Source organism: Polyodon spathula, chromosome 32 (assembly GCF_017654505.1).
Source record: "Polyodon spathula isolate WHYD16114869_AA chromosome 32, ASM1765450v1, whole genome shotgun sequence".
Classification (NCBI taxonomy): domain Eukaryota; kingdom Metazoa; phylum Chordata; class Actinopteri; order Acipenseriformes; family Polyodontidae; genus Polyodon; species Polyodon spathula.
Genome location: NC_054565.1, coordinates 4666973 through 4694663, shown reverse-complemented (window position 1 = coordinate 4694663; position 27691 = coordinate 4666973). Strand labels below are relative to the sequence as shown.

General features: G+C 38.2%; 3 protein-coding genes across 4 annotated transcripts in view; all 3 read left to right on the top strand.

Moving 5' to 3' along the window:
- The window catches only part of LOC121303294 (amine sulfotransferase-like), a 19472-nt gene extending 14419 nt beyond the window's left edge, over positions 1-5053 (top strand). Inside the window, exons 2-6 of the mRNA XM_041233883.1 lie at positions 337-596; positions 1325-1451; positions 3046-3140; positions 3789-3969; positions 4797-5053. Of these exons, the coding sequence (XP_041089817.1) occupies positions 337-596; positions 1325-1451; positions 3046-3140; positions 3789-3969; positions 4797-4924 (791 nt within the window). The 3' untranslated portion in view covers positions 4925-5053. The remainder of the gene's footprint in view (positions 1-336; positions 597-1324; positions 1452-3045; positions 3141-3788; positions 3970-4796) is intronic.
- Positions 5054-12507: 7454 nt separating this feature from the next.
- On the top strand, positions 12508-21538 carry LOC121303451. Its single transcript, XM_041234166.1, has 9 exons — positions 12508-12728; positions 13433-13523; positions 16033-16347; positions 16986-17297; positions 18180-18500; positions 18585-18839; positions 19145-19279; positions 19654-19712; positions 21254-21538. The coding sequence occupies exons 2-9, from the start codon at positions 13448-13450 to the stop codon at positions 21362-21364; spliced, it is 1584 nt and encodes a 527-aa protein (XP_041090100.1). The 5' UTR covers positions 12508-12728; positions 13433-13447; the 3' UTR covers positions 21365-21538.
- A 1155-nt stretch (positions 21539-22693) lies between these two features.
- On the top strand, positions 22694-26679 carry LOC121303474 (mediator of RNA polymerase II transcription subunit 18). 2 transcript variants are annotated; one of them, XM_041234208.1, is made up of 3 exons: positions 22694-23346; positions 24217-24341; positions 25233-26679. In XM_041234208.1, exons 2-3 carry the CDS (start codon positions 24269-24271, stop codon positions 25784-25786), a joined length of 627 nt encoding a protein of 208 aa, XP_041090142.1. In that variant the 5' UTR covers positions 22694-23346; positions 24217-24268; the 3' UTR covers positions 25787-26679. The 2 variants fall into 2 exon arrangements, with proteins under 2 accessions (XP_041090142.1, XP_041090141.1); XM_041234207.1 differs by having other exon boundaries at positions 22695-23346; positions 24249-24341.
- Positions 26680-27691: the final 1012 nt, after the last annotated feature.

Below are 27691 nucleotides of genomic sequence, written 5' to 3'. Positions count from 1 at the left end.
GCCCCTATACGGGGACCTTTTAGTAAATAATCTTTTTACCAAGGCCATTTTTGTTTCTCTCCAAATTATGCTCCAATAACACCTTGTATTTGAAACATTAGTGCCTAGTGAAGTCTTGAGCAGCACTTGCCAAGCGAGCACCTTATAGCCCTGCCTGACTGGAATTGATTAGCAACAGGGCGAGGCAGCTTTCATATACCAAACACTTCATGACAGAAATGCCATTTGTCATGTCAGGGACAGCCAGTTTGCAAGTGTGTGTTACCTATTGCAGGTGTTTATTGTTTTTTTGTACACCTGCAGGGCATCCATCCTTAAAGAGCTTGCATTGGTAAGTCCAATATGGACATGCTCACTTGTTAATTCTACTACTTTCACAAACTCCAGGAACGGTCTGGACACAGCAGATTCTGTCCTTGATCTATGCAGCAGATGATCCCGGTGCAGCTGAATACCAAACAACTTTCGAACGAGCCCCTTGGCTGGAATTCCAAAGGAAGGGGCAGGATTACAATGCAAGACCCTCCCCTCGCCTCTTTGCATCTCACCTGCCCTATTATCTGGTGCCGAAGGCCTTGAGAAACAAAAAAGCAAAAGTAAGAGTCAGCTTTCCTTAAAAGACATCAGAGCCTTAAGAAGATCACAGTGTCTTGTACTGATATGGTACCATGGTACTGCAATGGATTTCCAGAAGTGCGCACTGGTACTTAGACCATTGTGATCCCATTGTCAAAATATGAAAATGTTTCCACTGGGTTGCATTCTAACAATGATTGCTGCACCCTATTGAACTGTCATATTACATTGCAATATGTAACACACAGGACCTCATGTCATGGACCTCCTGTACAGTGAAAGCTGCTCCCTCCTCTATCAGTGGAGCTGCTGATAAGAACCAGGCTAAAGGTTTCACTGGATCGACTTTACTAATGGAAGCTTTTGGATTCAGATATAGATTGTCGCTCTCTCTCTCTCTTGCAGAGCTGTGAGGGGAAGCCAGTGCGTGCCCGTCACCTGAAAAACAAAGTCACAAATGTGTTGCATAAGAGCCAGCGCCTTCTAGTGCACAGCTACTTCCTTTTGTTGTGCTCGCAATACACTGCTGTGCACTAGGTGGGGCTGTTGCTTACTAATACGTTGTTGTTATGGTAACCCTAGGCTGAACTAGTTTACAATACGTATGACAACTGTAACTGATGACTAAGAGCTGCTCAAAGGCCATTATCGCCAAGACAATGTCATTTTAAGCTACTTGCTGTTAATAAGTAGCATCTGTTTGAGGAATATGCCAGGCACCTGATTGAGTTGTTTGATTCATTTGCAGGTGATTTATATTGCAAGAAACCCGAAAGATGTCATGGTGTCGTACTTTCATTTCGAAAAAATCATGGTGAAGATGGAAAAGACAAAAGATTTCAGTAGCTTCATGGATAAATATCTAAATGGAAACGGTAACTCTCACTCTTTTCACACTGCAACACTCTGCTGGTGGATGGAAGAAATGTCACGTTGGTTTCTCTAGATTCATGGTCCCTTCAGCACTCCTCAGATCTTACATTCTCATTCTGTTACATCTGCATTTTTTCTTCTTTGAGAAAATAGTGAGATCCGTTTATGCCACAGGAATGAAACTTGGTGAGGACATTCTTTAGCTCAAAGTATATCAGAATCTGATTATGTGTACATGCAGCACTGAACAATCGACTAGTCGAATCGAAAAATGCCATCCTCACAAACTGGTCGTGGACTAATCGCATGTCACATGATTGAGAAGTAATGCTGACACACAGAAAAGTGTTATGAAGCAGTACGTTCACAGAGCAACAGACATGATTCATTAATATTTTTATTGTGCGTCTAGGCCGACCTATTCCACGATTTTTACATCAACTACTCGACTAAATACTGTTGAATTAGTTATCATTCTATCCTCAACAATAACAAAGCAGTGGCTCAGATAACGCTGATAGGTCACAACACAAACACCACAAGCGAGAGTCTTAACCTCTGTGCAGGTGTGGATATAGGTGTGGTTCAAAAGCCTTTGACCTCATCTTCCCTGGTTAGAATCTGTAGCAGCAGTGTCTCACACAGCACTGCCCGTTACACACTTCACGAGTCAGGATCCAGGAGTACAGGGACTATTAGAATAAAGAGGCTAAGTGCTTGTGACTTGAGGAACAGAATAGGGGTTTCCCCTTGACTACTCGGAGAACTGCCCTTGTTGAGGTGAGGTCGAACCGATCTACCTCTAAGGCCACGAAGTGAGGTAACTTCCCCCAAGGGAAAACTAAGGAAGGTTAATTTTTTGCCATCTTTCATCCCATGCATTTCTGCACATGCTTTATCTCTCCAGTCATTTTAAACCTACGTTCTACTTATGCCAGTCACCTCCAGTAAACTATTTTAACATTACCAATACTCTTTACTCTCATGTGATATTTCCAGTGGTGTAGTTGAGGGTATACGCATGTAAACGACATTGACCCACTTTTAATTTGGGCTAAGTAGCATTTACCTACTTCTCCTATAAGGGATACGGTTTACTCACTTCTACTCACTTCTACTCTCCTGTAATATGCAAATCCTGGGTTAAGGCCAGGTATTTCAACGGTGCGTCTGGGTTGTGTTGCTGTGCATGAGACGGACAGCTGAGAGCTCTCAGTCAGAACTGTTGTGTGAGCAGGGGGGTGTGGCCACTGGACTGCATGTTCTGTTTGTGTGTGTGTTCTGTGATTGGTTGTTTATGTCCTGCTAATGTTCTGTTGTTAGGCACACTGGACCACAAGGACGGGCTTAGTAGCTTTCATCCTAGCCCTCAAAAGGACACTCACAGACCTGTTCAGTGAAGCGCAGCGTCGGGTCTGTGACTGTTCACGTGAACAGCACCTGAGAGGGGAAGTAACCGTATGGGGGGTTCTGGTTGGCTGAGGGCAATGTATCTGTTCATGTTTATCTGTTCAGCTCCACCAAACAGGACAGTTTACCCACTTTTTTTATTTACCACTACATCACTGGATATTTCCAATGCTTTTCATCCTACAGTGATGGGCAGCTCTTGGTTTGACCACGTCAGGGGCTGGTACAGTCATAGGGACCAGTTTGAGATTCTCTTCATGACCTATGAGGAAATGATCAAGGTAATCCTGGGCCATGTGCTCTTCATCTTTTCAGTTGGAAATGTATGATTTCATTTATTAATCATGAACATTGTGTTTTATATGATATGGATCTCCAACATTGCATGTTCATATCTACTATAACAAATGGAAGTGCAAAATAAGTAGGATTCATGGAATTATTTGTTAAGCTACAATCTGTTTTGTTCTATTTTTATAATGAAATTGATTTCCTTCTTTATTCTCCTTTTTATTCCTGTCTTTCTTTCCTCCTTTCCTCCTTTCTTTTTTCTGTTCTTCTTTCTTTTCTCCTTTCTTTCCTCCTTTCATTCTTTTTTCCTTTTGTTTCTTCCTTTCTTTCCTCCTTTTTTCTGTCTTTTCTTTCTTTTTTCCTTGTTTCTTTTTTCCTTTCTTTCCTCCTTTCTGTCTTTTCTTCTTTGCTCTTTTCCTCCTTCCTTTGCTCCTTCCTTTGCTCCTTTCCTCCTTTCTTTCTTTCCTTCTTTCTATCTTTTCTCCTTCTTTCCTTTTTTCTTTCTTTGCTCCTTTCCTTCTTTCTTTCTTTCTTTCCTTCTTTTCTCCTTTCTTTGCTCCTTTTTCTTTCCTCCTTTCCTTTTTGTAGTGGTTCTCTTTCTTGTGCACAGGATCATGTTGCTGTTTTTCCCCCTCTAGGATCTCCGGGGTGCTGTGTTGAAGATCTGTACCTTCCTTGGAAAGCGTCTGGAGGACTCAGCCGTTGACGAGATTGTGAAACAAGCCACCTTCAAGAACATGAAGAACGACCCCAAAGCGAACTACGAGTTCCTGCCCGAGGATGTGATGTACAAGGAGCAGGGCAGATTCCTACGGAAAGGTAGAAGCAGACCAGCCTCAAAGTCTGTGAGAAAGCGTTCTCTCTTGTTTGCAGGAGCTGCTCTTCAGTCTTTGCATGTCCAGGTCGTGTGTTTTTATAGCAATGAGAGCTGTCAGCTACCTGTACTGTGGATCGAGTTTTCATTTGGATTGCTGACAATACTAGCTGTTGCACTAGATGGAGCTGGCATTTGATACTTTGGCTAATTTAGGCTATGGCAAGAAACTAGAATAGAAGGGCAGCGCTTAAACTCAGAGACCCTTAACACAGGTATCACAAAGTTTAAGAATAAGAATTAAAGTCATTGGCAACATCATAAAGAGACATGGTTATTCCTTAACTGCCACTGTAAACAGAACCCCATCTCCCATGCTGGCTTTGGCAACTTCTCTTTGTTCAATAGAAAAAGCACTTTCAGCATTTTACAAACAAATAACATTATATTATCTAAGAGAAACCTCTTCTGTGCAACTGAATGGATGAAGAGTTTAAAATTAGGGCTGTGCAATCTACACATTATGTACCAATCAATGATAATGAGACAAAGTCTTCTGACAGTGTTAAAATGATCTAATAGTTTGTCCGAACTTATTCAAACCACTCTATCTTGTTTGTCTTACTTTTCTTCCCACTGGACTTCCACCTCATGCCCTCATGAGCCTGTGCTGAGTGGATGGCTCTTGAGTGACGGAATGTGGAAGCTCATTGCACACACTGAGCCACTGAGCTGCAGAACTGGGTTTCTGTTCTTACTCTGTGGTGGTGGGATATTGGATGTGCAAAGATTTTGTTAAGGACGACACATCCTTCTTCTCCTTGCACGGCAGGTACTATCGGAGACTGGAAGAACACTTTCACGGTGGCCCAAAGTGAGTTCTTTGACAAGGTGTTCCAGCAGAAAATGAAGGACCTTCCACTGAAGTTCGTCTGGGATATTAATGAAGAGGCGAGCTGAGTGAGGGGTTACATTCTCAAAGAGTGTACTGCCAGTATGGAACAGACCTACACTGAAAATGTTTAAAAAATACATGATTCTGTGCTTTTAAATGAGTTCCCCTCAGTAGAGGAGCATGGAGTGCTAACAAGGGATGAGCCTTGATGGGCCGAATGGCCTTTTCTTGTTCCCAAACTTTTCTTATGTTCTTATAAAAATCACTATGCAAAATTAGTTTCAGAGGGGACAGAAATTTTGAAAAATTCAGCTTTTAGAAGCGGTGGATATAAAGGTAACTATTTAGCAAGTCTATGAAACCGCAATATAGATTGATAGAGAACACACATAATGAGATGTTAATCATGTAATACATTAGATATTCAGGAACTACAGTTGGTATAAAGTATTCCTTTAATTAACACAAACAACGGTAAAATCCTGTTGTAAGCCACCTCTGTAAAACAGTCCTGGTTTTCCGTATTGACGTCATTACATTAGCGCCCCCTTCAGGAATAAGGAACAACAGCTGCTTTGCATTTAGATTTAAAGACAATTGAATTAGAACAGGTTGGACAGCTAATTGTCTTACTCGATGCATTATTAGTTAAGAGCAGCAGATGGCGCTAGTATCAATGAATGAACAGGAATTCTGTAGAAAACTGTACACTAAGATGGCGGCAGAATAAATGGTTGTTGATTTTGCTTCCAGTGCAGTTGTGCTTATTCTTAATTACATTACCAGTCACAATCAATCAGTCAGTTTACTTTTATATAACGCTTTACAAAACAACCACACAAAGAAATGAGTAGCATCTTAGTAAACATTGTTAAAACTGTTTCGATTATTCATAGTGTCTTCAGTAGTAAAGCCACTATCATCACAGGGTTGGGTAAACTCTATGGAAATCTGCCTCGCAGAGTAATAAGATTTTAGTATAGCAGTTCAATATATAACAAAAGCAATCCTTTTCCAACTCGTGTTTAAATATTTTAAAAAAATACATAAAAGTTATTAATATTCTCTTTACAATTTATAACGTGTTTTTTTTTTTTTTTAACTTTAACGCTGCTTGTAAAACATGAACCTCCAAAGTTATGAAGCTCCTTCCTCTGCAGGTAATTCGGTGATGGGGCTTCGCAATGCAGGATTCCTGAGACACAGCACTGTTAGTTCTGGGTTTAGTACAAGAGCTTGTGCATGCTGAAAAGATTATCTGGCCATACTGTCAGACTGAACTGTTCTAATCTGGAACTGTGCATGTACAGAACTCCTGTGCAACAAACATCTTCTCCACAAGAGGGCACTCCTGTGCACTCTACTGTCCAAACTCAACTATTATGCGAGCGCAATATACAGTAATCCCTTCTAAAAACACATTGACACATTTTTTACTTGCAAAAGAAAAACGAATGCAAAACAAATACAAAGGAGTCTACAGAAGGTGCAAAGTGTCAGAGCGTTGTATAGACTTCCCTATTGCGTTGTTATTTTGGCTTTAATTTTAAAAGTTTATCATTTTTCGTTATTACAGTTTTATATTAATGTTGTTGATGTTGTAAACATTTTAAATGGCACACGCGCTGAGATGGGAAGTAAATGGTAACGTGATAAACATTTACAGTGCAGACCCATTTTAGGATATTTATAATGACTTTGTCTAACAGTTTTTTTTGTTTGTTTTTTTGTTCTGTGCGTTCAAAGACTTTAAAAGTTTTAAGAATTACTGTTGGGTATTGTACCTTTTATTGCAACTACGGTGCTATTCAGAAGTGCGAAAATTGTAAAGGGGTGCAGAGAACAGAAACCTCCAGGCAGAACGGGTACACAGAACTGAAACCTCCAGACAGAAGGGGTACAGAGAACTGAAACCTCCAGACAGAACGGGTACACAGAACTGAAACCTCCAGACAGAACGGGTACACAGAACTGAAACCTCCAGACAGAACCGGTACAGAGAACTGAAACCTCCAGACAGAACCGGTACAGAGAACTGAAACCTCCAGACAGAACGGGTACACAGAACTGAAACCTCCAGACAGAACCGGTACAGAGAACTGAAACCTCCAGACAGAACGGGTACACAGAACTGAAACCTCCAGACAGAACCGGTACAGAGAACTGAAACCTCCAGACAGAACGGGTACACAGAACTGAAACCTCCAGACAGAACGGGTACACAGAACTGAAACCTCCAGACAGAACCGGTACAGAGAACTGAAACCTCCAGACAGAACGGGTACACAGAACTGAAACCTCCAGACAGAACCGGTACAGAGAACTGAAACCTCCAGACAGAACGGGTACACAGAACTGAAACCTCCAGACAGAACCGGTACAGAGAACTGAAACCTCCAGACAGAACCGGTACAGAGAACTGAAACCTCCAGACAGAACGGGTACAGAGAACTGAAACCTCCAGATAGAACGGGTAGTTTTTTTTTAAGTTTGAAACTCGCTGCCTTATAATATAGTGCCTTCCTGAGCACTATGGAAGGGCACAGCTTAAATTGAGAAAATTGGACACAGATTCTCAAAGCTGATTACGCCAAAACAGCATTAGCACTGTATTTTCAGATGGTAAAAACACACCAACACTAGCACCAGACAATGCATTTGGGGGCTTGTGAGCACTCTGAAGATGTCTTTTAATCGTTTTAGATTTGTATTTGGTGTTTTTTTACTCTCAGACAAAAATAACGCCACTGACAGTTTGGAGGAAATAGCTTTGAGAATCTAGCCCAGGGTTAGCTGTGCATAAACTATTAGAAATCGTGTTTTTCTTTTAAAAAAAAAAAACACAATGCAGTGTTAGTGCTATAGTTTTAAGAGCTAAACTTAAGTTTATATTCCATTGTTTTTATAGTAACTACAGACAAACACCAGTTTCTAATCTTAAACTAAAGTTCAAAAGCATACTCTTGGCATTCATTTTTGGAAGTTTTTCAGGAGCGGTGATGACGTTTTCAGATGCTAATGACGAGGTAGAGAATATTGCTGTACTGGCACAAGGACCCCAGGCACACTTGGGTGGGCTGGGTTTGTGTGTTCAATACTGGGGTATTCAAAAACAAAACCTGAAAATCCTGCTTTATTCATGGAACACAAAATCGTATTCATTCTGTTAAACAGTAAAACAAGCTCTGTGTTATACTGAGGAGACTTTGTCGTGGTGCAGATTTCACTTCCACGCTCAGCCACTAGATGGCGCTAATAACAAAAAGGAAGTCGCACCGCCTCCACAGACCCGACGTGGAGGGTCCCGCCGCCTGAGGGGGTCCCACACACATACACTAATACAATCGAAAATATGAGTAAGTTATCATAACGCCGAAACGCCTATTATAATTATACGATTTTAAACTATCAAAAAGGAAACCTGACGAACATCTGGAACCTCCAAATAAAAAGAAACACAAATATGTGCTCCCCCCACACACATACATACATACATACAGAAATACAAATGGAAATACTGCATAAGTAAATGATGTACTATCTCTGTGCCAGCTATCCTACTCCAGCAGCCTTGAGGACTAGAAACGTTTTGTTTTCACTCAACTAAACAAACTGTATGCTGCAGAGCAGTGAAACTTTTCAGATGTCCCCCTTTTTTCTTCTTTCTTTGACAAGCGTTTTGTCGAGCCTCACTGTCATAACGTCTATTACTATCATAACGCGTAGATTTTAAACCATCAAAAATGAATCCAGAATGAAAAAAAAAAAAAACTCAAATCGGAATGTCAAAAACGGAAGGAAAAAAACTTTAAAAAAAAATAAACTGGAGTAAGTACACTGTCACTGTTTAAACTTGGCACAAATTTTCTATATGTGAATTTAAAAAGTATTATTTCTGTAAAGTGCGTGTTCTGTTTTCTGTTAACTGTATGCTAAGTAAGCGACAGTAAAAAAAAGAAAATGCACTAAAATCATATAGCGGTAGTTTTAATTAATTATATAAAGACAAATACGATGTGGTAACACTTTACATGAAGTGTCTCTGATTACTGTGTATTTACACAGGACTGCAGTTACACAGTAAATACATGTGCACGTACACGACATTGCAATGTTAGCTTCACAGATCAGTTTTGTTTTCAGAAAAACTAAAGAGAATGCTTTGTGATTACGAGTTATTTGACAGGAAATGAAAGTCTAGGGCTTTCTTCAACAAACCCTAATTGCAACCCACCTAGTTTCCATCTGAAGATTTTTTTTTTTTTTTTTTTTTTTTTAACAATGATCAAAATCCTTCTTTGTAAAATACATAAATACTGTACATGTGCAGAAAAGGAAATTAAAAGGCAAAGCTTTGGGTGTTGTTTTAAAATAACCACTTGTTTTATATATACAATGTACATATATACAATATACAATTTTTTTTTTTTTAAATCAGATGGCTTACGTGATTTGGTTTGTATCACATGGAAATGATACATAAAAATGCAGCAGCATGACTTACTGTGTGTTACCGGTTGCTAAAGTAAAAAGAAAGTGTGCTACGGGTATTCATTTGATTTGTGCATAGGCCTACTGTACAGATGCATTATTATTTTTATTCTAATCAGCCGACTTATGTCTCCTGACATGTACTTACCATTACTGATACTCAGGGCTTCAATTCAGCTGGAGCTGTCCGGAGCTGAACTAGTCAGCACTAGTTTATGAAAACCTTTTTTTTTTTATTTTCTGTATAGTAATGTGTGAATCTAAAGCTGGGAATGTAACACCCGTCTTTTGGTATTCCATGAGAATTTAAGCCCTGTTTATGTATTCAATTAGGACCAATCATTTTACTGGCTTTTAAACACAGAAATACATTTAAGAGACTCACACACACTGGTGAGTTTATTTTTAAAAAACCCTTTATTTTAATGATTTCAATAATGGTGGTATTTAGGTTCGCCATCATTAGGATCAATTGAATAGACTTCAAAATGCCAAACCGCAATCGTAGCCACTATACAGTACACCGATATTTAAAGCTTCTTACAACTCAGGTAAAGACAACCCCCGTTACTTATTCTTGTTGAAAATGGACTAAAACAAAGATTTTGAATAAATGCTCCCTATCTGTAAATATGTTTAATGATGTGACACGTTGCTGTTGTTTTGTAATTTGTCAGGGTGCATGCTGTTTGACTGGCACAGCAGCTGAGGGCAGTGAAGGAATTCTGTCCTCTGAAACAGCATAGAAATGACTAGAGAGCGAGAGCAGTGAAAAGGTCAACACAGGCGGCTCTGGAAACTTCAGCATCTTACTCACAATAGCAACGTGTTCCATGGATCAATACCAGCGAAGGGCAAGTCGAGTTATTAAGTAAGGGAGTTAGTCAGCTAGTAGTTATCTGAATCCAATAAGATGGAAATGGAAGATAACAATAGCTGTAGTCTTTATTTATTCTTATTTAACTACATTATACCAAGTATAGGGTGCTGTGTAACATACATGTATATACTCTGTATATACACACATACAAATACAGCAGTGTGCTTCTGTATTAGAACACCCCGCTGCTTCTGTATTAGAACACCCCGCTGCTTCTGTATTAGAACACCCCGCTGCTTCTGTATTAGAACACCCCGCTGCTTCTGTATTAGAACACCCCGCTGCTTCTGTATTAGAACACCCCGCTGCTTCTGTATTAGAACACCCCGCTGCTTCTGTATTAGAACACCCCGCTGCTTCTGTATTAGAACACCCCGCTGCTTCTGTATTAGAACACCCTGCTGCTTCTGTATTAGCATTCTGTATTAGAACACCCGCATTGCTTCTGTATTAGAACACCCCATTGCTTCTGTATTAGAACACCCCATTGCTTCTGTATTAGAACACCCCATTAGCACCCCACTGCTTCTGTATTAGCACCCCGCTGCTTCTGTATGTATTCTGTATTAGAATACCCTATTGCTTCTGTATCAGAACACCCCATTGTTCTGTATTAGAATACCCTATTGCTTCTGTATCAGAACACCCCATTGCTTCTGTTGTTTGAATTTGTTGTGCATATGAAATCAAAACACTGGAACAAAAAATCTTGGAAAGTTGTCAAAATAGACAAATTAGTGATTGCCTAATTTAATTGATGACTTTCACAGGCCACACATGCAATTCATTTAAAACAGTAAAATAAAAGGAACACAGAGCCACAAACGGTAAAATGCATGAGCCTTTTTAGATGTTGTTTAAGATGCCTAATTAAAGCACAAAGTGGTCTAACATTTTCACACACAAGTGCCTGTTGTTTTTATATCACTGATTACTGATCAAAATGGTCATACTCAGAGGTTTCCATGCAGGCAGGTATAAAAGGATAGAAGTGACACATCTAGAGGTGTTCTAATACATGTGCACACAGCTGTCAGTACAGAGAATATCACTGCTAAGATAAAAAGACCTTTGTTTTGTTGACTGTTCACACTGTTCAGTGGAAAGAGTACAGTAGGAGTCAGAATCTGGTAAAAACAAGAAACCTCCAACAGCTGACAACAGTATTATTTTCCATTGTCTCACTGCGTCTGGGATACAGTGCTCTTTAAAAACAGTTTAAGGACATTTAAAGTGTACATGTCTGTATATTCAAGTTGTTTTAATCCATGTTGCTGTATATTCAAGTTGTTTTAATCCACATTGATGTATATTCAAGTTGTTTTAATCCACATTGATGTATATTCAAGTTGTTTTAATCCACATGTCTGTATATTCAAGTTATTTTAATCCACATGACTGTATATTCAAGTTGTTTTAATCCATGTTGCTGTAAATTTAAGTTATTTTAATCCACATTGATGTATATTCAAGTTGTTTTAATCCACATGGCTGTATATTCAAGTTGTTTTAAATCTACGTGGCTGTATATTCAGTGTATTTACAGGTATGTATGAACACGGTGTCTTTTGAATAAAATTAAAGAATGCAACACGATGCACTCCAAAGCACCCCAGTGTTGTGATTTTGAACTCTGAGTTTGTGTTGCAGCGCATTGGTTAGTGTTGGTCAATCCATGCCTGCACCTGCATTGTTTTTGTGATTTTCATAAAGGAAAATAAATTATTTACACTGATTGAATAAATAGAGGACACACCATGAATGCTTCCACAGCCCTGTAGTTATTCCATGCAGGATAGCTGCATCACACACAAGCCCATTGTCTTCCTAATTTCAAACCAAAAATTAACCTTAGGCATCTGCTTTATGTATTTTTAATCACTCAAATTATTTACTAAAAACACTGACAGGGTTCCTTGTCTTGTTCAGTTTTGGCTCAACTGTCACATTCTTTACACTTTCATAGTTACAAAACAAAACACGTTCTTCAAAGCTGTGTTCACATATTATTCTACCTCATAAATATATTGAGACTGAACACAGGAAGCCTACAAGAAGATCTACTTTTCACCTAAATGTCAACCCACACAGCACGCAGCGTATAGCCTGACACAAGCAGGACCCCTCTTGCTGGTAAACACACATGAGCACGTCTGTACCAGATGGCTGAGATAATAACCCACATAGCATCACCTGCTTTTTCTGTTGGCTATTTATGGCAGTTGGTAATATGCTCCACACCGTTAATCTGTCTGAGGGTGTTTGTGGGCAAATAACCACACAGAATTGTTCTAATTATTTGCTGGTTAGGTGCACCCCGCTGTTTAAAAGTGGTAAGGGTTTATACTGTGTGTGGGCGAGGTGTTAGATAGTGATGATTTACAAGATTAGACTTGAATCTATACCAGTTCCCATTGATCTGTATGTCAGAAGAAGGGATCTTATCAGTCTTTGTACTGTGTGAAGTTCAAATAATCACAGGAAAATTGTCTTCAAAGGTATGTATATATAAATATATAAAACTACTGCATTGCCAGTTTTTTTTTTTCACTGCCAGTCTCATGATTTTTATGAAGTGATTCATGTTTTAAGTTTTAAACTAAACAATCACTAATTTGCCTATTTTGACAATTTCTCAAGATTTACAGTTGAAGTGGTTTGACCTGCACAGCAAATCAAAACTACAGAAGCAACTGGGTGTTTTATTCAATATCCACTGTTTCTGGCAAAACTTATGATGTCCTCTTTTCCTTTTAAGAAATCTCAAAACTAAAATATAACTATTTTAAAATGACTGATAATTTAAAAGCATGTTCTTTGATGTTTTAGAACCATCTGTCTGTGGATATTTTATGCATAGATTCTATAAATTCAGACATGCTTACATGGTTGTATAGAATAACCATGCTGCTTTCCTCAATGGGCTTTCAATTCATTTTCTTCCAGATTTTCTTGTCTTATATCGAATCGTTAGTTCTTTAATGTTAACTGCATGAAACTTTCACAAAATGTGTGTGATTTATTTTCTTATTCCACATGTTAACGATATTGGGATTTGTACCAGAGAAAAAGATGTGCCACAATGAATTATTCATTTTCATAACATTTTAAAGAATGACTGCACTTATGAACCGTGTTGTTTTCAGCCTGGTCAGTGTCAGGCTCTCATTAGACATCGTTTTAATGTTGTTCTCTCTTCCAGCACACTTGTGACTAAATGGATCAGAACCCTGCAGCTGTTGTTCTCCCCATAGTACTGTGTCTATGTTCAGCAGGGACCCAGCCTCTACCAGGTAGGCATTCTCTTACAGTATTATGTGTTTTCTTCATTTTGTGTTGTTATAGCCTGAAAAAAAATAAAAAATAAAGCTGGTATAGGTACCATTCCCTGAGTGAAAAAATTGGATTTTATTTTTTCTTCAATTCATCGAAGCTGTAGCAACTCTGAAACAGTTACAATTAAAACGACTCTATAGAATAACACTATCATAATCTAAAAGTTAAACATTAGTGCGATTTTCTGTTGAAAAAACAAAGGTCCTAAATGATGTAAGTTGAATTTAACAGAACTACTAGGTATTTGGAATACAATATCCTTCAACAACACTGTGAATTGTTTATATGCTAATTTACCAGAATGTTGGCTGAAGTGGGTCACAGTATTGTTCAGTGCCATGTTGAACTAGTTTAAATGGCTCACTTGTGCATTACTGGAAGCTCATTAATGTGTATGCAGAAATACATATGTTCTTCGACATTAATAAATATTTTGTTGATTGACGATTTTATTTTTCAATGGTGTTGACGCACCCTAATAAATAACTTGGGTCTACATAAAAGATGTACGAAAGGGATTCTTTGTTCTTCTTTTTTAATACAATCAGCTGAAATGTCAATAGCCGGGTTTCCATGGGAACTCTGATGGAACAAACATATATTTCTAATATATGGTAGAAAAGTATGCTCCTTATATTTTTCATATACAGAAAACATATAAAATAAATATATGGATTACAGACTAAAATATATTTTAAATATATTAAAAGCGGCCATTTTCTATATATGAAAAATATAAGGATCATACTTTTCTACCATATGGAAAAATATATGTTTTTTCCATAAGGGAAAATATAAGTCTCACCTTTTCTCACGCTGTTTTGGCAGTATCTTTCGGGTAAAATGGGTTTCCATCAAGTTTTCTTTTAGCCAGAGAACGAGTCACATTTGTACCCCAAAATGTGTTAAATTAAAAAAAAAAAAAAAAATACCGACAGCAGCAGTCACTTCAGAGGGAAATAAAATCTCTTAGTCCTAATTCATTGTGCAAAATTTGTTTTAGAAGAATGAAAACATGAAAAAAAAAAGTTGGTTCAACGATTTTGTTAAAAAATACGGGGTTTAACATAAGCTTGCTGCAAGACTTACAAATAAAGTTCCAGAGAGTCCAGGGATTAGCATCTACTGAGATATTAACAACAGCTATCTATCTATCTATCTATCTATCTATCTATCTATCTATCTATCTATATCTATCTATATTATACATATTCGTGTATAATAGGTTTATAATAAATATATAAGCACTAAAAAAAATAACACAATTATAGTGCACGACGCTTCTTATGGATGTGTTTGTGTGTGTAACTCCGTGTCTCGGTTTTTCTTTTGTTTCTCGTAAACTAAAAGTCTTGTTGAAACCCAGTTTAAGAAAGCTCCATATCAGTATTCATGCAAGGCCATGTTGGAATATTTAAATATATCCTCCAGGATTTTAATATTAATTAGGTCGTTTGCATTTGGAAGGAGAATTTCTCTGGCTAAAAGAAAACTACATTGGAAGCCCAAATTACCCGAAGGGTACGACAAAAAATAATGTAAAAAAAAGGTGAGACTTATTTTTTTATTTTTTCTGTTTACAACGAATTGTTATTGTCGATGGATGAAATACTCAATGCATTGCTGCATGACTGAACAGGGTTAGCATTAGTTTATACACGTGGTTTAGTTTTCACCTTTTGTAAATGAATGTTATCTGATGTTTTAATTTATTTCTTGTAGATTAAAACAAGTTTATTAAATTATTAAATCGTCCCGGGTCTTCTATTGCATTGAAAAAAAATGCAGTCAGCTCAGCAAGTGACCAGCATGCGGTTCTGTTAGTGCTCTTCAAAATAAAATAGACGATCTTGTACGAGTATATGTTTAATAATCAATATACTTTTACCTTCCTAGACCATGCATAACACAACTGATTAAAATTATATATATATATATATATATATATATATATATATATATATATATATATATATATATATATATATATATATATATCATTTGTACATTTAACATGATACCCCATGATAATAGAAATAACAAAATCAATTGTTATACCATGGTTAGCTTTTAATTGTGATTGTGTTGTTAATTAAGTGCTTCAGAGTTGCTTTGGCTTCAATTAATTCAAGAAGAAAGTGTCCTGGTTTTTAACTCTGGAAATCTTGTAACACTAATGACATCGGCATGACCATCTGAGCTTCCCTGTGATATAATATGTATTTTTCCAGGATATGTTGCACATATTAAATTCCCATACATATTTTTTAAAAAGCTAAAGCATAACCGAGCAGATTAATTACTGATGGCACTGAAATATTATCCATTTTCAACTGCATTCAGGGTTTTTTTTTGTGTGTGTTGAAAAGTAGAGTAATGAATAGCAGAGTTTCTAGTTATTTTTCTAATGTCTTTTTAATATTCACAGGTGATTAATATTGCCATTTTGCTGTTGTTTTTCTCCAGATGAACATGTGTACATCAGGAAAGGGGATACTGTTCACTTGCATTGTAAAAAAAGACATTCAGTGATTAGAGAATCAGTGCGATGGTATTTCACTGCGTCAGCTGGCAATCGTTCTAAATTATATGCTCTTGAAAATGATAAAGCCCAATTCGGCCCAGCAATGGAGCACGACAGAATAAAGATGTTCCTCAACTCCTCTCTCTCCATACAAGATGTCAGAGCAGAAGATGCTGGAGTGTATGAGTGCTGTTTCTGTTCGAATAAAAGCAAACAGTGCAGCACAGTGAAAAATGTCTCATTGTTTGTTTTGCAGAGTAAGTTTATGGTTTTACATAACAATGTTACACAGAAGGCTCTGGTAAGGCCCTGGTATGCTTTGTCATGAGGAATCACCTACCAACAGAGCATCTTTCTATCTGTGTCCTGCGAGAGACTGCCCACTTACACCGTATGTGCTACATACTGCGGGTGTCCAGTGTGTGTGTGTGTAGATAGGTAGGCTGGCAAGAAGAAAGACAGAAAGGGGAATGCATATAGATAGACATTGTTTTGTTCTTTGAGAAGCATCACAATTCCTTTATACATTTTCAGTATAACAGGTATTTATTTACCGTGTGCCCCTTGAGGCAGTTTATTTGATTAGCAATGAGTATATACAGGTAAAGTATTGAGAATAGCAGAATATTTCATTGGAGATGCCAGGCGCTGCTACAGGCAGTAGTGCAATGGGAGATAAATTATACAGCATCTAATCAGTGTCGTGTGTCGTCGTTGTCCCCCCCCCAGATAGTAGTGAGAGGGAGAGAAATCTCACCATAGTGTCAGTACGCTGCTAGCACAAGCCTTGAGAAATCGACCAGTTTAAACAAGCATTGCAAGAACAAATACATGTGTTACTGTATCAAAACTTTGTACACACTGTTCATACTATAAACTCACTTCTATCTTTTAGTTGTCAGCGAGCCCCCCAGTGGTGACACTGTGGTGTTGCATTCCAATCTGTCTTTGCAATGTTTTGTTGCATGCAACAGATTGAATGCTGTATGCAATCAAAGCCTTGCTAGATTGGTGTTCACCTGGAGAAACCACATTGGGAGTCAGATTGAGACAAGCAGGGAGCGGCGGTACTCTGTTGAGTCTGCAGGTGGCACTTCCTACCTGCGCTTTCAGGTGAAGCAATCGGACCATGAGAGGAAATTGAAATGTGTTTTATCGGTGGACAGCAAGGAAAGAGCATTCGCCGAGTATCAAGTATTCATAACAGGTAGCTCACCTTTTTATTACTCAACTTCAGTACTGTTTCATAGTGATTTGAATTTGAAATATATTTTAGTCATACTGTATTAGAAAAATGTACCAATTTTGTTTAGTTAAACTACCACAAATAGAAAGCAAATTGGAAACCAAAATAAAGATGTCCTTAATAAAAAAAGGAAGAAAACTAAACTTTATAAAAGGTTCAGCATCAATGAAAATATGAATATAAATAAACAGATTGATTAATTCACCATATACTTCTATGGACAAAACTTTTGGATCACCTAGAATTTTAGGATTATATATATATATATATATATATATATATATATATATATATATATATATATATATATATATAATATATAAACATAATTTAGATATTTTATTTAACATCATGTAATCAAAGAAACTACAAAATGATATCGCAAAAGTCTACCAGAAGCCATAGTAGTAGTACAGTATTTCATTCAACAAAATGTCACATTTTTTGTCAGTTTCCCGTTAAGTATATGGAAAACTACAAAGAGGTAATTCAATATGAAAACGTAATATTATTCAGCAGGTTTCATTGTACATTATGAAGCTAAATTAGTTAATTCTATACAGAGGGTGATGCAAAACCTTTGGCCAGAGCTGCACAATAGAACCTCAGAGTTACGAACATCCCACTTCCAGTATGCAATCACTCAACCATGTGTGCAATGCAACCAGATAGGTGCTCTTATAAGCAATGTGCTGGTCATGAAGAAGACAAAATTACTGTAGCAACAAATGTAAAACACATTTCAAAGCAAATAAGGATGACTTTATACAAAAGGAGACTGAATGCTTTGTATTATTCACCAGATTTAAATTCTTCTGCAGCATAATTATTTTTAATGAACAGCTGCAGTGTTGGAGCCCAATACCACAGAGACAGTGTACGTCGCGGAGGGAGAATTCGTTCAGCTTCCCTGTGTTGGGATATCAAACCGAACGGAAGGCAGGCATGTGGAATGGTCATTTCAAGCGACTGGGGATCAGAGCCAAACCCATCTCAATGTGTCTGCACCAGCGCACCCCACAGTCAACCCCAGAGAGAGAGTGAGTCTGCTGCCCAATGCTTCCCTTCTCATCCAGGGAGTGCAGAGGCCCGACACAGGCACTTACCACTGCAGGAGGGACCAGCAAGAGAAATACCACATGCTTACTGTGTGTGTTTTAACAGGTAAGGGCTAGCTTGTGACTGACCCAGGTCTTCTGTGCTATATGGTTGAAACTGTAATTGCACAACGTGTTTATTTGTTTCCAGTGAAAGCGAACACGTCTAGTCCTGTTTCTAAAGGCACAGAGGTCACTGTGAGCTGCTCCCTGCTCTGTGATCACACTCCCCAGGACGCTGTGCTTCAGTGGATGGACAGTAATGGGACCCTGCTGGAATCACACACAACTCTTTCTACTGGTCCCAGTGCAGAGCTGGTGATTCCCAGTGCCTACAATACGACCCTGAGGTGCCGATTACAAGTTAAAGAACAAGAGAGAGCCAGCGTGGAATACACCATACATGGTAACTAGGTTTTGGAAAAGTTTTGGCTGTGCCCCATACCTTTTTATAACTAATAATTTTATAAAATAAGCTTCTAAAATAATTCCACACTAATTTCATTGCATGTGTAGGTCTTTCATGCAGATCTTTGCTTGAGTATAGTACCAGATATAATTTGTTAAAATGAAGATACATGTTTGCCATAGCTTAATCTTTTCCAGAGCTGCAATTAAGCTAATGCATGACTGTAGCCAGAGTCTTTACCTAGCGAAACTCACACAAACAAAGACAAACAAGATGACACGCTATGCTTTACTGTTTTACAGTAACAGAAGAGCAGAACAGGATTGCGAGCAATCAGACTGTCCTCCTCCCTGTGCTGTTGGGACTAGCTGCTGTTTGTGTAGTGATCGCTGCCATCTTAATCCTGCTTTTTAGAGGCAGAAGAACTAGAGACAAAGGTAATGTTTATTTATTTATTCTTCATTTAACCAGGTAAAAAAAACAACATTGAGACTGAAATTTACGTTTTGGCCAGCAGCATTTATTTTTTAAATCCCAGAACATAAAATATTCCTAGAAGTTTTATGAAAATCCTTGAAACATTAATTCCACTAAATTATCAGCCTACAAGTCAGTTAACAGTGAGCTGGTGTCGCTTTGCTGTCATGGACCCTTTGTGACGCTTGTTTTTCCAAACTGTGTGCAGATAAGCAGGATTTGTAATCCCAAAGAAAGTGGATGGCAGTGATTACCCTTGTCCTGCATCATTGTCCAGTTTTGACACATTTTTCTAAATGTTTTTCTTTTGTGTTATTTACTCATTGGTTTACAGAAGATGGAGTTCTTGGTGTTGAGCTGAATGCCACACACCAAGCAAGCCAAGTCAAAGAGGTAAGAGCGCTGTGATTCTCAAAGCTAATTACAGGAATTCACACTTATGAGTGCTTTTCATTTCTTCATGGTACTTCTAACATGTTATTAATATCATTGGCGGGTGATATATGTTCTTTTTCGAGGAAGAACTTTGTTGTGTGTCTCAACTCTGAAACTTTAAATATCCTCAAGTTGCATGTAACTCATTGTGAAGTAAGATACAACTTGAAAAATTATGTTGTCATGTTCAAAATGTGTCATTTTCTCTTAACAACAAATCTTCCTAAATATTGAAATTCTTATCTGAAAAATCGTGCAGCTCTATGCAGTGTGTGTTCAATCATTTATGGGAGGCAAACTAAACTGGCTGCCAGGTTCCTAAATGCAGTGTAACAGGCAGTGGGACAATAAAGGCTTTGCTGCACTGTATTTATTTTTAAGTGATAAATATGTACATTTACATTATTCTTTCAATGGGAATTTTCACAGGGAACTGCATATTACATGTAATATTACATATTAGATATTAAATTTCACGGAGATTGTGATTACATCCAGCTCTGCATCTGCTTGTACAAAATGTTATAAAAATAGTTATCTTATGTACTTGTTGCCTCGTGTATTATTTTTCATGTTTAGGATGTTTGTATATCTTCATAGTCAGGACTCGGTCTGTGACCGACAAAAATAACCATTTCGCCATTTGAGCATTGACAAATTATCAAAGAACGAAATGAAAGGTTATTGCGGTGTTTGAACAAATTATTTTGATCAAACTGTGAAACGGAAAATGTCAAACAAGCAACGAACGGAACACAAAAAAGACAGTTTATTCGATCTACGGTCTGCTGGAGGACACAGTCAGAATGAATTTCAATTGTCCGGTAGTTCATTCCTAATTTGGACGAAGTACCCAAAGAAAACAAACTTTATCTTCGTGCGGCAGCAGCAGTTGCTTCTGGAGGTATGCAAGGCTTTGTTTTTGGCAAGCAAAGTTGTGCTTCTGTGTGCGTAAGGGAGTTCAGTGCAATTATAAATGCCACAATGCATTTTGCAGTTTAAATATTGTGTATGCACTAAAACAGTCACTTTATATTGAGTTATTTTTTGCTCTAAAACTGTATTTTCTAAATATCAAGGCGAAAACATTATGAATGTTATTTCAACCTCGCTTGAAGTTTAATGTTTGCGGTCACTATCCTCCTAAATTGCTTACCATGATCCCTTGCAAATGAGGCCACAGTCTCAACTTCCTGCACAAATAATAAACATATAAATAATGAATGAATGACGTGCATCTTATAAATATAATTTGCTGCTTAATACAGCTATAATTTGTTCAAACACCGAAACGACCTTTCATTTCGTTCTTTGATAATTTGCCAGTGCTCAAATGGCCAGATGGTCATTTTTTTGTCAGTCATTGACCGAATCCTGACTAAGAGTGTAACATATATCATTTTCTGTTTCGGCCACCACGTCTATCTATGTATTGCTCCTTCAAGGGGATTAGAACAATCTGAATCTTTTGCTCTCCATTTTTTCTTTCTGTTTCTCAGGAAGAATGTGAAATTCACTACGCCGCTCTAGAAATTAGACAGCCAGCCAGAGAACGGAGGAGAGAAATGATCCAAGAGGAAGTTATTTATTGTTTAACTGTGAAAAATTAATGAAATCCTGTGTTTGTACTAAATAAACTTGTATAAAACTGTAACAAAATGAAACGGTGTTGTCAGCGCCGTGCTGACTGATTATTCTTATTGGGATCAAGCTGGCCACAGGTGAGGGTGAATGACAGCGGTTTGGGTTTGTGTGGATTGCTGTTCTTCCAAGCAGCTGTTTCTTCATTTGTTTATTTACACTAGGGGTCTCCAACCCTGCTCCTGCAGAGCCCCTATCCAGCAGGTTTTATAGGTGTATTTACATCATCAGTGGCCAACAATCTGGAACACTTGTTAATTTTGACTAATTAAGCCAATAATTGGTTCAATTAAGTAACTGAGCGCTTGGTTGAAACAAAAACCAGAAGCCCCAGTAGCTCTCCTGGATCAGGGCTGGAGAGCCCTGATTTACACCAACGACCCTCACCTGATTGCAGCTCCTGATTTCTGTGTAGAGCTCAGTCTGAATCATCGGTTTGTGCAGCACTATTTGCTATGTCTGTTGTCAAACAAACGTTTGTTACTCTTGAAAGCAGATCACATGGTGACTCTCCCTCACGAATTCTGGCAAACCAACCTGCACTTCCATTAAAATGAACCATTTAACTGTCCCGGGTTTTGTCTTTGGCCCTATTAAGGATACAGATATTCTTCACATAACCATTTCAATATACAGCACCAGTCAAAAGTTTGAGTACCCTTGCTGGAAACTAGGTTTTTTTTCATAATTGACAATACGTTTCTGTAAATACTTTTCTGTAAAATGAAAACGCATGTTACAATATCCAAAACAAAACATAAGGAGTATCAAAGCAATGTTCAAGAAAATTGAAAATTGTCTCTAAATCTTGGATTCCTCAAAATAGCCACCCTTTGCCTTAACAGCCTCAATAATTACCTTAATTTCTTAAAGTAATTACAGTCTTTTTTCTTTGCTTAACTGAGCGTGTGTGTGTGTGTGTGTGTGTGTGTGTGTGTGTGTGTGTGTGTGTGTGTGTGTGTGTGTGTGTGTTAATCATTACACAATCGGGACTAACTTAAAAGGTTAACTTGGCTGGTGGTACTTCCAAGAAAAAAAAAAAGTTTAAAAACTTAGCCATGCTCCACGAAGTTAAACTGAATATGTATTATTAAACACATAATCAGAATTATTAAACAAATAATAATTTAATAATAATTTTATCTTTTTATTTTTGTATAATACATTACTGTGCTGAGTTCACTGCTACAGTTTTGCACTTCTAAATATGTAAATACAACGTCTGGTAACTGTAATTAAGAGGGGGCTGCGGATAAGAGCTCTTTACAGTAATACAAGCTCATGTATTGCATCTGTTACTGTAACAGCAGTTAGAATAACCAATAGAGAAACACGGGGATACAACTCATCAAACCAAACCCAACAGTTTATAGACAGGATGATTCAAATACACCCAGTATCTGACCTATAGGGTATAGGAATAATCTATACATTTTACATTAGCCCAGGTATTGAATTCATAAGTGCAACACATACTATACACATCACACAGCTGAACACTGAACACCACGTCTCACTCTGCAATACACAATAAATCATGTAGTTAAACGGGAATATGTGGAGTATATTTTTTGAAAAACGATGTATAGAAAACGACGGAAATCGACCTGCGCAGTCTCAACTAGGCGATGCGCATCTCTGTAGCGGTGAATTTGATTACTGGACGACTTCGGCCTCCGATCATTTAAATCTGAGTGCAAGTGGAGAGGAACTCCGTGCATTGGGATGTACTGGATATAGTCTGGGTTTGGGTCTGTCAATGTCAGTAGAGGAAGGGTTTCGTTTCCTTTCATATTGCCGTGTTTCATTTTATTGAGCGCGGCAAAGTTAAAGCCACGGATTATATTAAGACACGTACCCGGCGGAAGAGAAGCAGGAACGGGTTGCAGCAGACCATAAAAGTCGGGGACCGGAGTTCTTGAAAAGTGTCTACATTTCTAACGAGATACAGGTAAGTCGATTATCGCGTTTATGCGGGGTGTTAATAATAATAATCAACTAAATCAATCATGTACTAAATATATTATGTTTGTGTATGTTATCAAATCATCTTCTATTGTTTAGAGAAATAAGTTGTACCGATAACTCAGTTGTACCTTGAAACAAGTGGTCTAATGCTCTTGAATTAATAATAATAATAATAATAATAATAATAATAATAATAACAAAAAAAATAATAACGTAAGCAGAGCCCATTAGATATATGTATGCATATTTACTTCTCCGTTATGACTGTATAAATAAGTGTATAATATTTATACACGTACCACCAGCCGTCATTGCAGACACCCATTCCTTGGGGTAATGTGAATGCATTAATTAATACTAGTAAAGTCTGGGCACCACAGCCCAGATCGCTCATTACAACACTGCATATATCTGAGAGTGATTCCAGTTGTTTAATCCTATTAATTTGCTAGAGAATGAAGACTCTGCAGCTGAGCCACTACGTCTACTTACCTGCATGTGGTCCTAGTAATCTCAGCGTAGCTCTCACAAAGTGCGTGTTCCTGTTTGGGTCACTATCAATTTTGGAGACCTAGTTTAAGGCAACATTGCTGTATCAAACCCAAGTTTCCCCTGATGTGCCATCGAGTGGCCTGAAACCAAGTTCCAAACCACAAAGTGGCTTTGTGTTCCCTCAGTTGAATCAAGCTGCCTCGTTTGCCTTTTAATGTCTTTCTCATCAGTCTAATTCACATCACAAAACAAACACCACACAATTTGACACAACTACCAGCAGGCAGGAGGTGGTATGTACAGTACAGCTCATGAACCTTAAACCCTCCACATTTAGCAAAGGATTAATAATGTACTGCAGTCTTGCTTTCTTCTCTCGGTTTGTTTTGTCAGCTCAATTGAGGTCAGTGATTATGGAGGCTCCTCCTGTCACTGTGATGCCTGTCACAGGTGGCAGTATTCACATGATGGAGTACCTGCTGCAAGGTAAGTGTGTGATGCTCCATGCATTTTATACCAAACTTTCTCTTCACCCACTATGCATTGTGCAAATAATAACTGCTTGTATAGCACCATTTGAGGACAGAGCAGATTTGCTGCCCACTTGTGGTAAGCATCTGTATTGCATAGTCTTCAAAGTTTAATTCCTGGACCCTGTTAAAACTGTTCATTTAAAACCAAGATTTGATGCCTACCCTAAAAATCTGATCCTGTTTTCATTGTACATGTACATGACTAGGGCTGCCACTTGTAAATGTCTAAACGTTGCAGTTTAGTTCATTTGTTGTATAATAAGATGATTGTTTTGTTTTGGTGTCCCTTGTTGAAAGTCACTTGCTGACTCAACTGAATTCAGGTACATTAAGCATTTCCTGTCCAGTCTAGTTTAGTTTCACAGGCTCCCCATAATGGATTCTTGTGGGTCATTCCATGCCCAGGCATCAAATCCAGATATGTTTTCTGCCAATGATGCTTCAAACAAAAGCTCAGTCTTCAGCAATAAAATATTAGAAAGAAATCATGATTTTTGTACAGTGGACACATGGACACCATTGGGCTGAATTAAAAAAAACATCACTGCTTCCAAAAAATAAAAAATAAACATAATAGGTGCCAACCTATTGCACAAAGTGGCTCTTCAAAAGGCACTATATAATGAATAAAGATTGAGAGCAAGTATGACAAAACAGAAATCTGATTTCTTAATACAAGTTATTGTGGTAATGTTAGTGGATGAGTAGCCCTAATAAGTGTTTAACGCTCCAATTCCAATTTAAATACCTCATAGATTCACCTAGATGAAATTGTACAAAGTTTTAAAACATTGGCTGCCCTTATATTACTCTGTGTGTGTGTGTGTGTGTGTGTGTGTTGCAGGCAGCGTGCTCGACCAGGCTTTAGAGAGCCTGCTCCACCGCCTGCGTGGTCTGTGTGACAACATGGAGCCGGAGAGCTTCGTGGATCATGAGATGGTGTTCCTGCTGAAAGGGCAGCAGGGCAGCCCCTTCATCCTCCGGGCTAGGCACTCCCTGGACCGGCCTACTGCCCCCTGGCACCTGCGCTACTTGGGTCAGCCCGAGGTGGGAGACAAGAGCAGACACGCTCTGGTCCGCAACTGCGTGGACGTGTCGGCCTCCCACAGCCTCCACGACTTCCTGCTGGAGATGGGCTTCCGAATGGACCACGAGTTTGTGGCCAAGGGGCACATCTTCCGGAAGGGGGCCCTGAAAGTGGTGGTGTTTAAGCTGTTTCGAATCCTCCTGCCAGGCAACACTGAGAGCACGGAGCCCCTGTCCCTCTCCAACCTCGTGGAGCTCAGTGTCTTAGCCCCAGCTGGCCAGGACATCGTGTCTGATGACATGAGGAACTTTGCAGAGCAGCTCAAACCCCTGGTCCACCTGGACAAGATCGACCCCAAGAGGCTAATGTAGACACCTGCAGCTTCGGGACGCTTGCAACAGAGGGTCACCATTTATTGAGTGTGAAACTACATTGGATGTGATCAGATTTTCAATATCAAATACAAACTGTAAGATTATCTTCTGAACTCCCTAAGTGTGTAATATTTGAAATCCAAAAGAAAGATGCTAATTTAATAAGAAGAAAATACATAGACGTGTACACTTTCAGGTAATTTCATGATTAGCTCTAGTAGCTCAGCATTCAATTAATTGCATTTAAAATAATACCTACCTTTCCCTTTGAGATCTATAATGCATATTGGAAACTAGGAAGAAAATAATTTCAATTTGAGATGTGTTTAGATAATTAACACTATTATATTGATACCCCATGCAAAGAAAACAAGTTACTCTTGGGGGGGGGGGGATTAATTCAGCACAGGAGAGTGTAAAATTCTATTTATTGATGGGGTACATGTTTGTCCCAGCAATAAAATATTAGAAAGAAATCATGATTTTCGTCTCTGTATTGTATTGAGGTATAATAGGAAAGAGACTTTTGGCCAAAACATCTTCTAAATATAGGTTCATCATATCCAACTTGTTATAGTTGATCCTCTCCAGCAATAAGCAGGAAATAGTGCTTAGACTCTGATTTAGACTTTAAAGGTCAATTACAGTGTTCCAGGGATTTAGTCCACATATAGTGGACTAAAATGCAGACTAGAAAATCCTGCAGATCTGTCTAGCTTAATCCTGGTTGTAGTGTGCCAAACAGATTTTACTGGTAATTGGTTTAGCTGATTGGAACGAGTAGAATAAGTTAGAACAATAATGAGCACTAACCTAGAGCTCTGGCCAAAGGTTTTGCATCACCCTATAGAATTAACTAATCCTGTTTCATAAGATTGAATGAAACCTGCTGAATAATGTTAGGTTAATATTTTAATTACATACAGCTTTGTAGTTTTCCATATGCTTAATGAAAAAGAATGACAAAAAAATTCATTTTGGAATCTAACGTGAAATACTGTACTACTGTTATGGTTTCCAGTAGACTTTAGCAATATAATTTAGTAGTTTCTATTATTACTTGATGTCAGTTAAATAAAATATTGTCTCAATCCTGAAATTCTAGGTGATGCATCCTGTATTCTGGCAGTATGATGCATGTCTCTGCAAAACATTTTAAGCAGGAAATGCTTTGGATGGGCATAAGATAGTCTTATCGTTCACAGTACTAAGTTAATCCACTTGAACAGGACCATCACGAATCTGATTTGATACGTTGCAATCAGGATCTTGTTTAGTCTGATTTAGCTGCAGCTGACTTAATATCTGTGTAAATGTGTTTTTGATTAAATATTTTGGTGTCCCTCCATACTGTGTTGTGTTCTCTACCTGCCCTACACTTACTGTTCTAGCTCAGGTACGGTATTCATTAGTACATTAATTGCATTGAGGAGTGATGGGATTGCATGGTGGAATTTGTAGTAGCTCCTTACTGTCGTCCAGGAGAAGTATCCAGTAATCCCCCAGGACAATTTAAACACTTTGCAGAATCATCACATTGAATCAGCGGCTTGCCAATAGTGGCCCCACACTAACAGCAGTGTTGTAGCAGGTGCTGTTTAGTTTGTATCCAAATCCATGGCACTGTACTGTGCTGTTATGAAGTTGGTAGACCTCTTTGCAGTGTAAGTGTGGAGAATAAAACCAGTGTGCGCACATACAGAGGGTCCTCATAAATACAGAGCAAGCGTACAGTAAGTGAAGGCTAACCCTTTTTTGTATGATAATCAGAGTTTATTGGATTATGGCCATAGGCAATACTTCAAGCAGTCTGAGGGCCCAGGCCAGCTGAGCACACTATAAATAAGCCATTTTATAACAGCACAGATCATTGCCCACAGATAATTAAACAGTATAACACGA

Excerpts from the sequence above, each read along its gene's own strand:
- LOC121303474 (XM_041234208.1), top strand. The coding sequence starts at position 24,269 with ATGGAGGCTCCTCCTGTCACTGTGATGCCTGTCACAGGTGGCAGTATT. Across the intron at positions 24,342-25,232 it reads GATGGAGTACCTGCTGCAAG|GCAGCGTGCTCGACCAGGCT; the intron begins GTAAGTGTGTGA and ends TGTGTGTTGCAG.
- LOC121303451 (XM_041234166.1), top strand. The coding sequence starts at position 13,448 with ATGGATCAGAACCCTGCAGCTGTTGTTCTCCCCATAGTACTGTGTCTA. Across the intron at positions 16,348-16,985 it reads CTCATTGTTTGTTTTGCAGA|TTGTCAGCGAGCCCCCCAGT; the intron begins GTAAGTTTATGG and ends TCTATCTTTTAG. Across the intron at positions 18,501-18,584 it reads TACTGTGTGTGTTTTAACAG|TGAAAGCGAACACGTCTAGT; the intron begins GTAAGGGCTAGC and ends ATTTGTTTCCAG.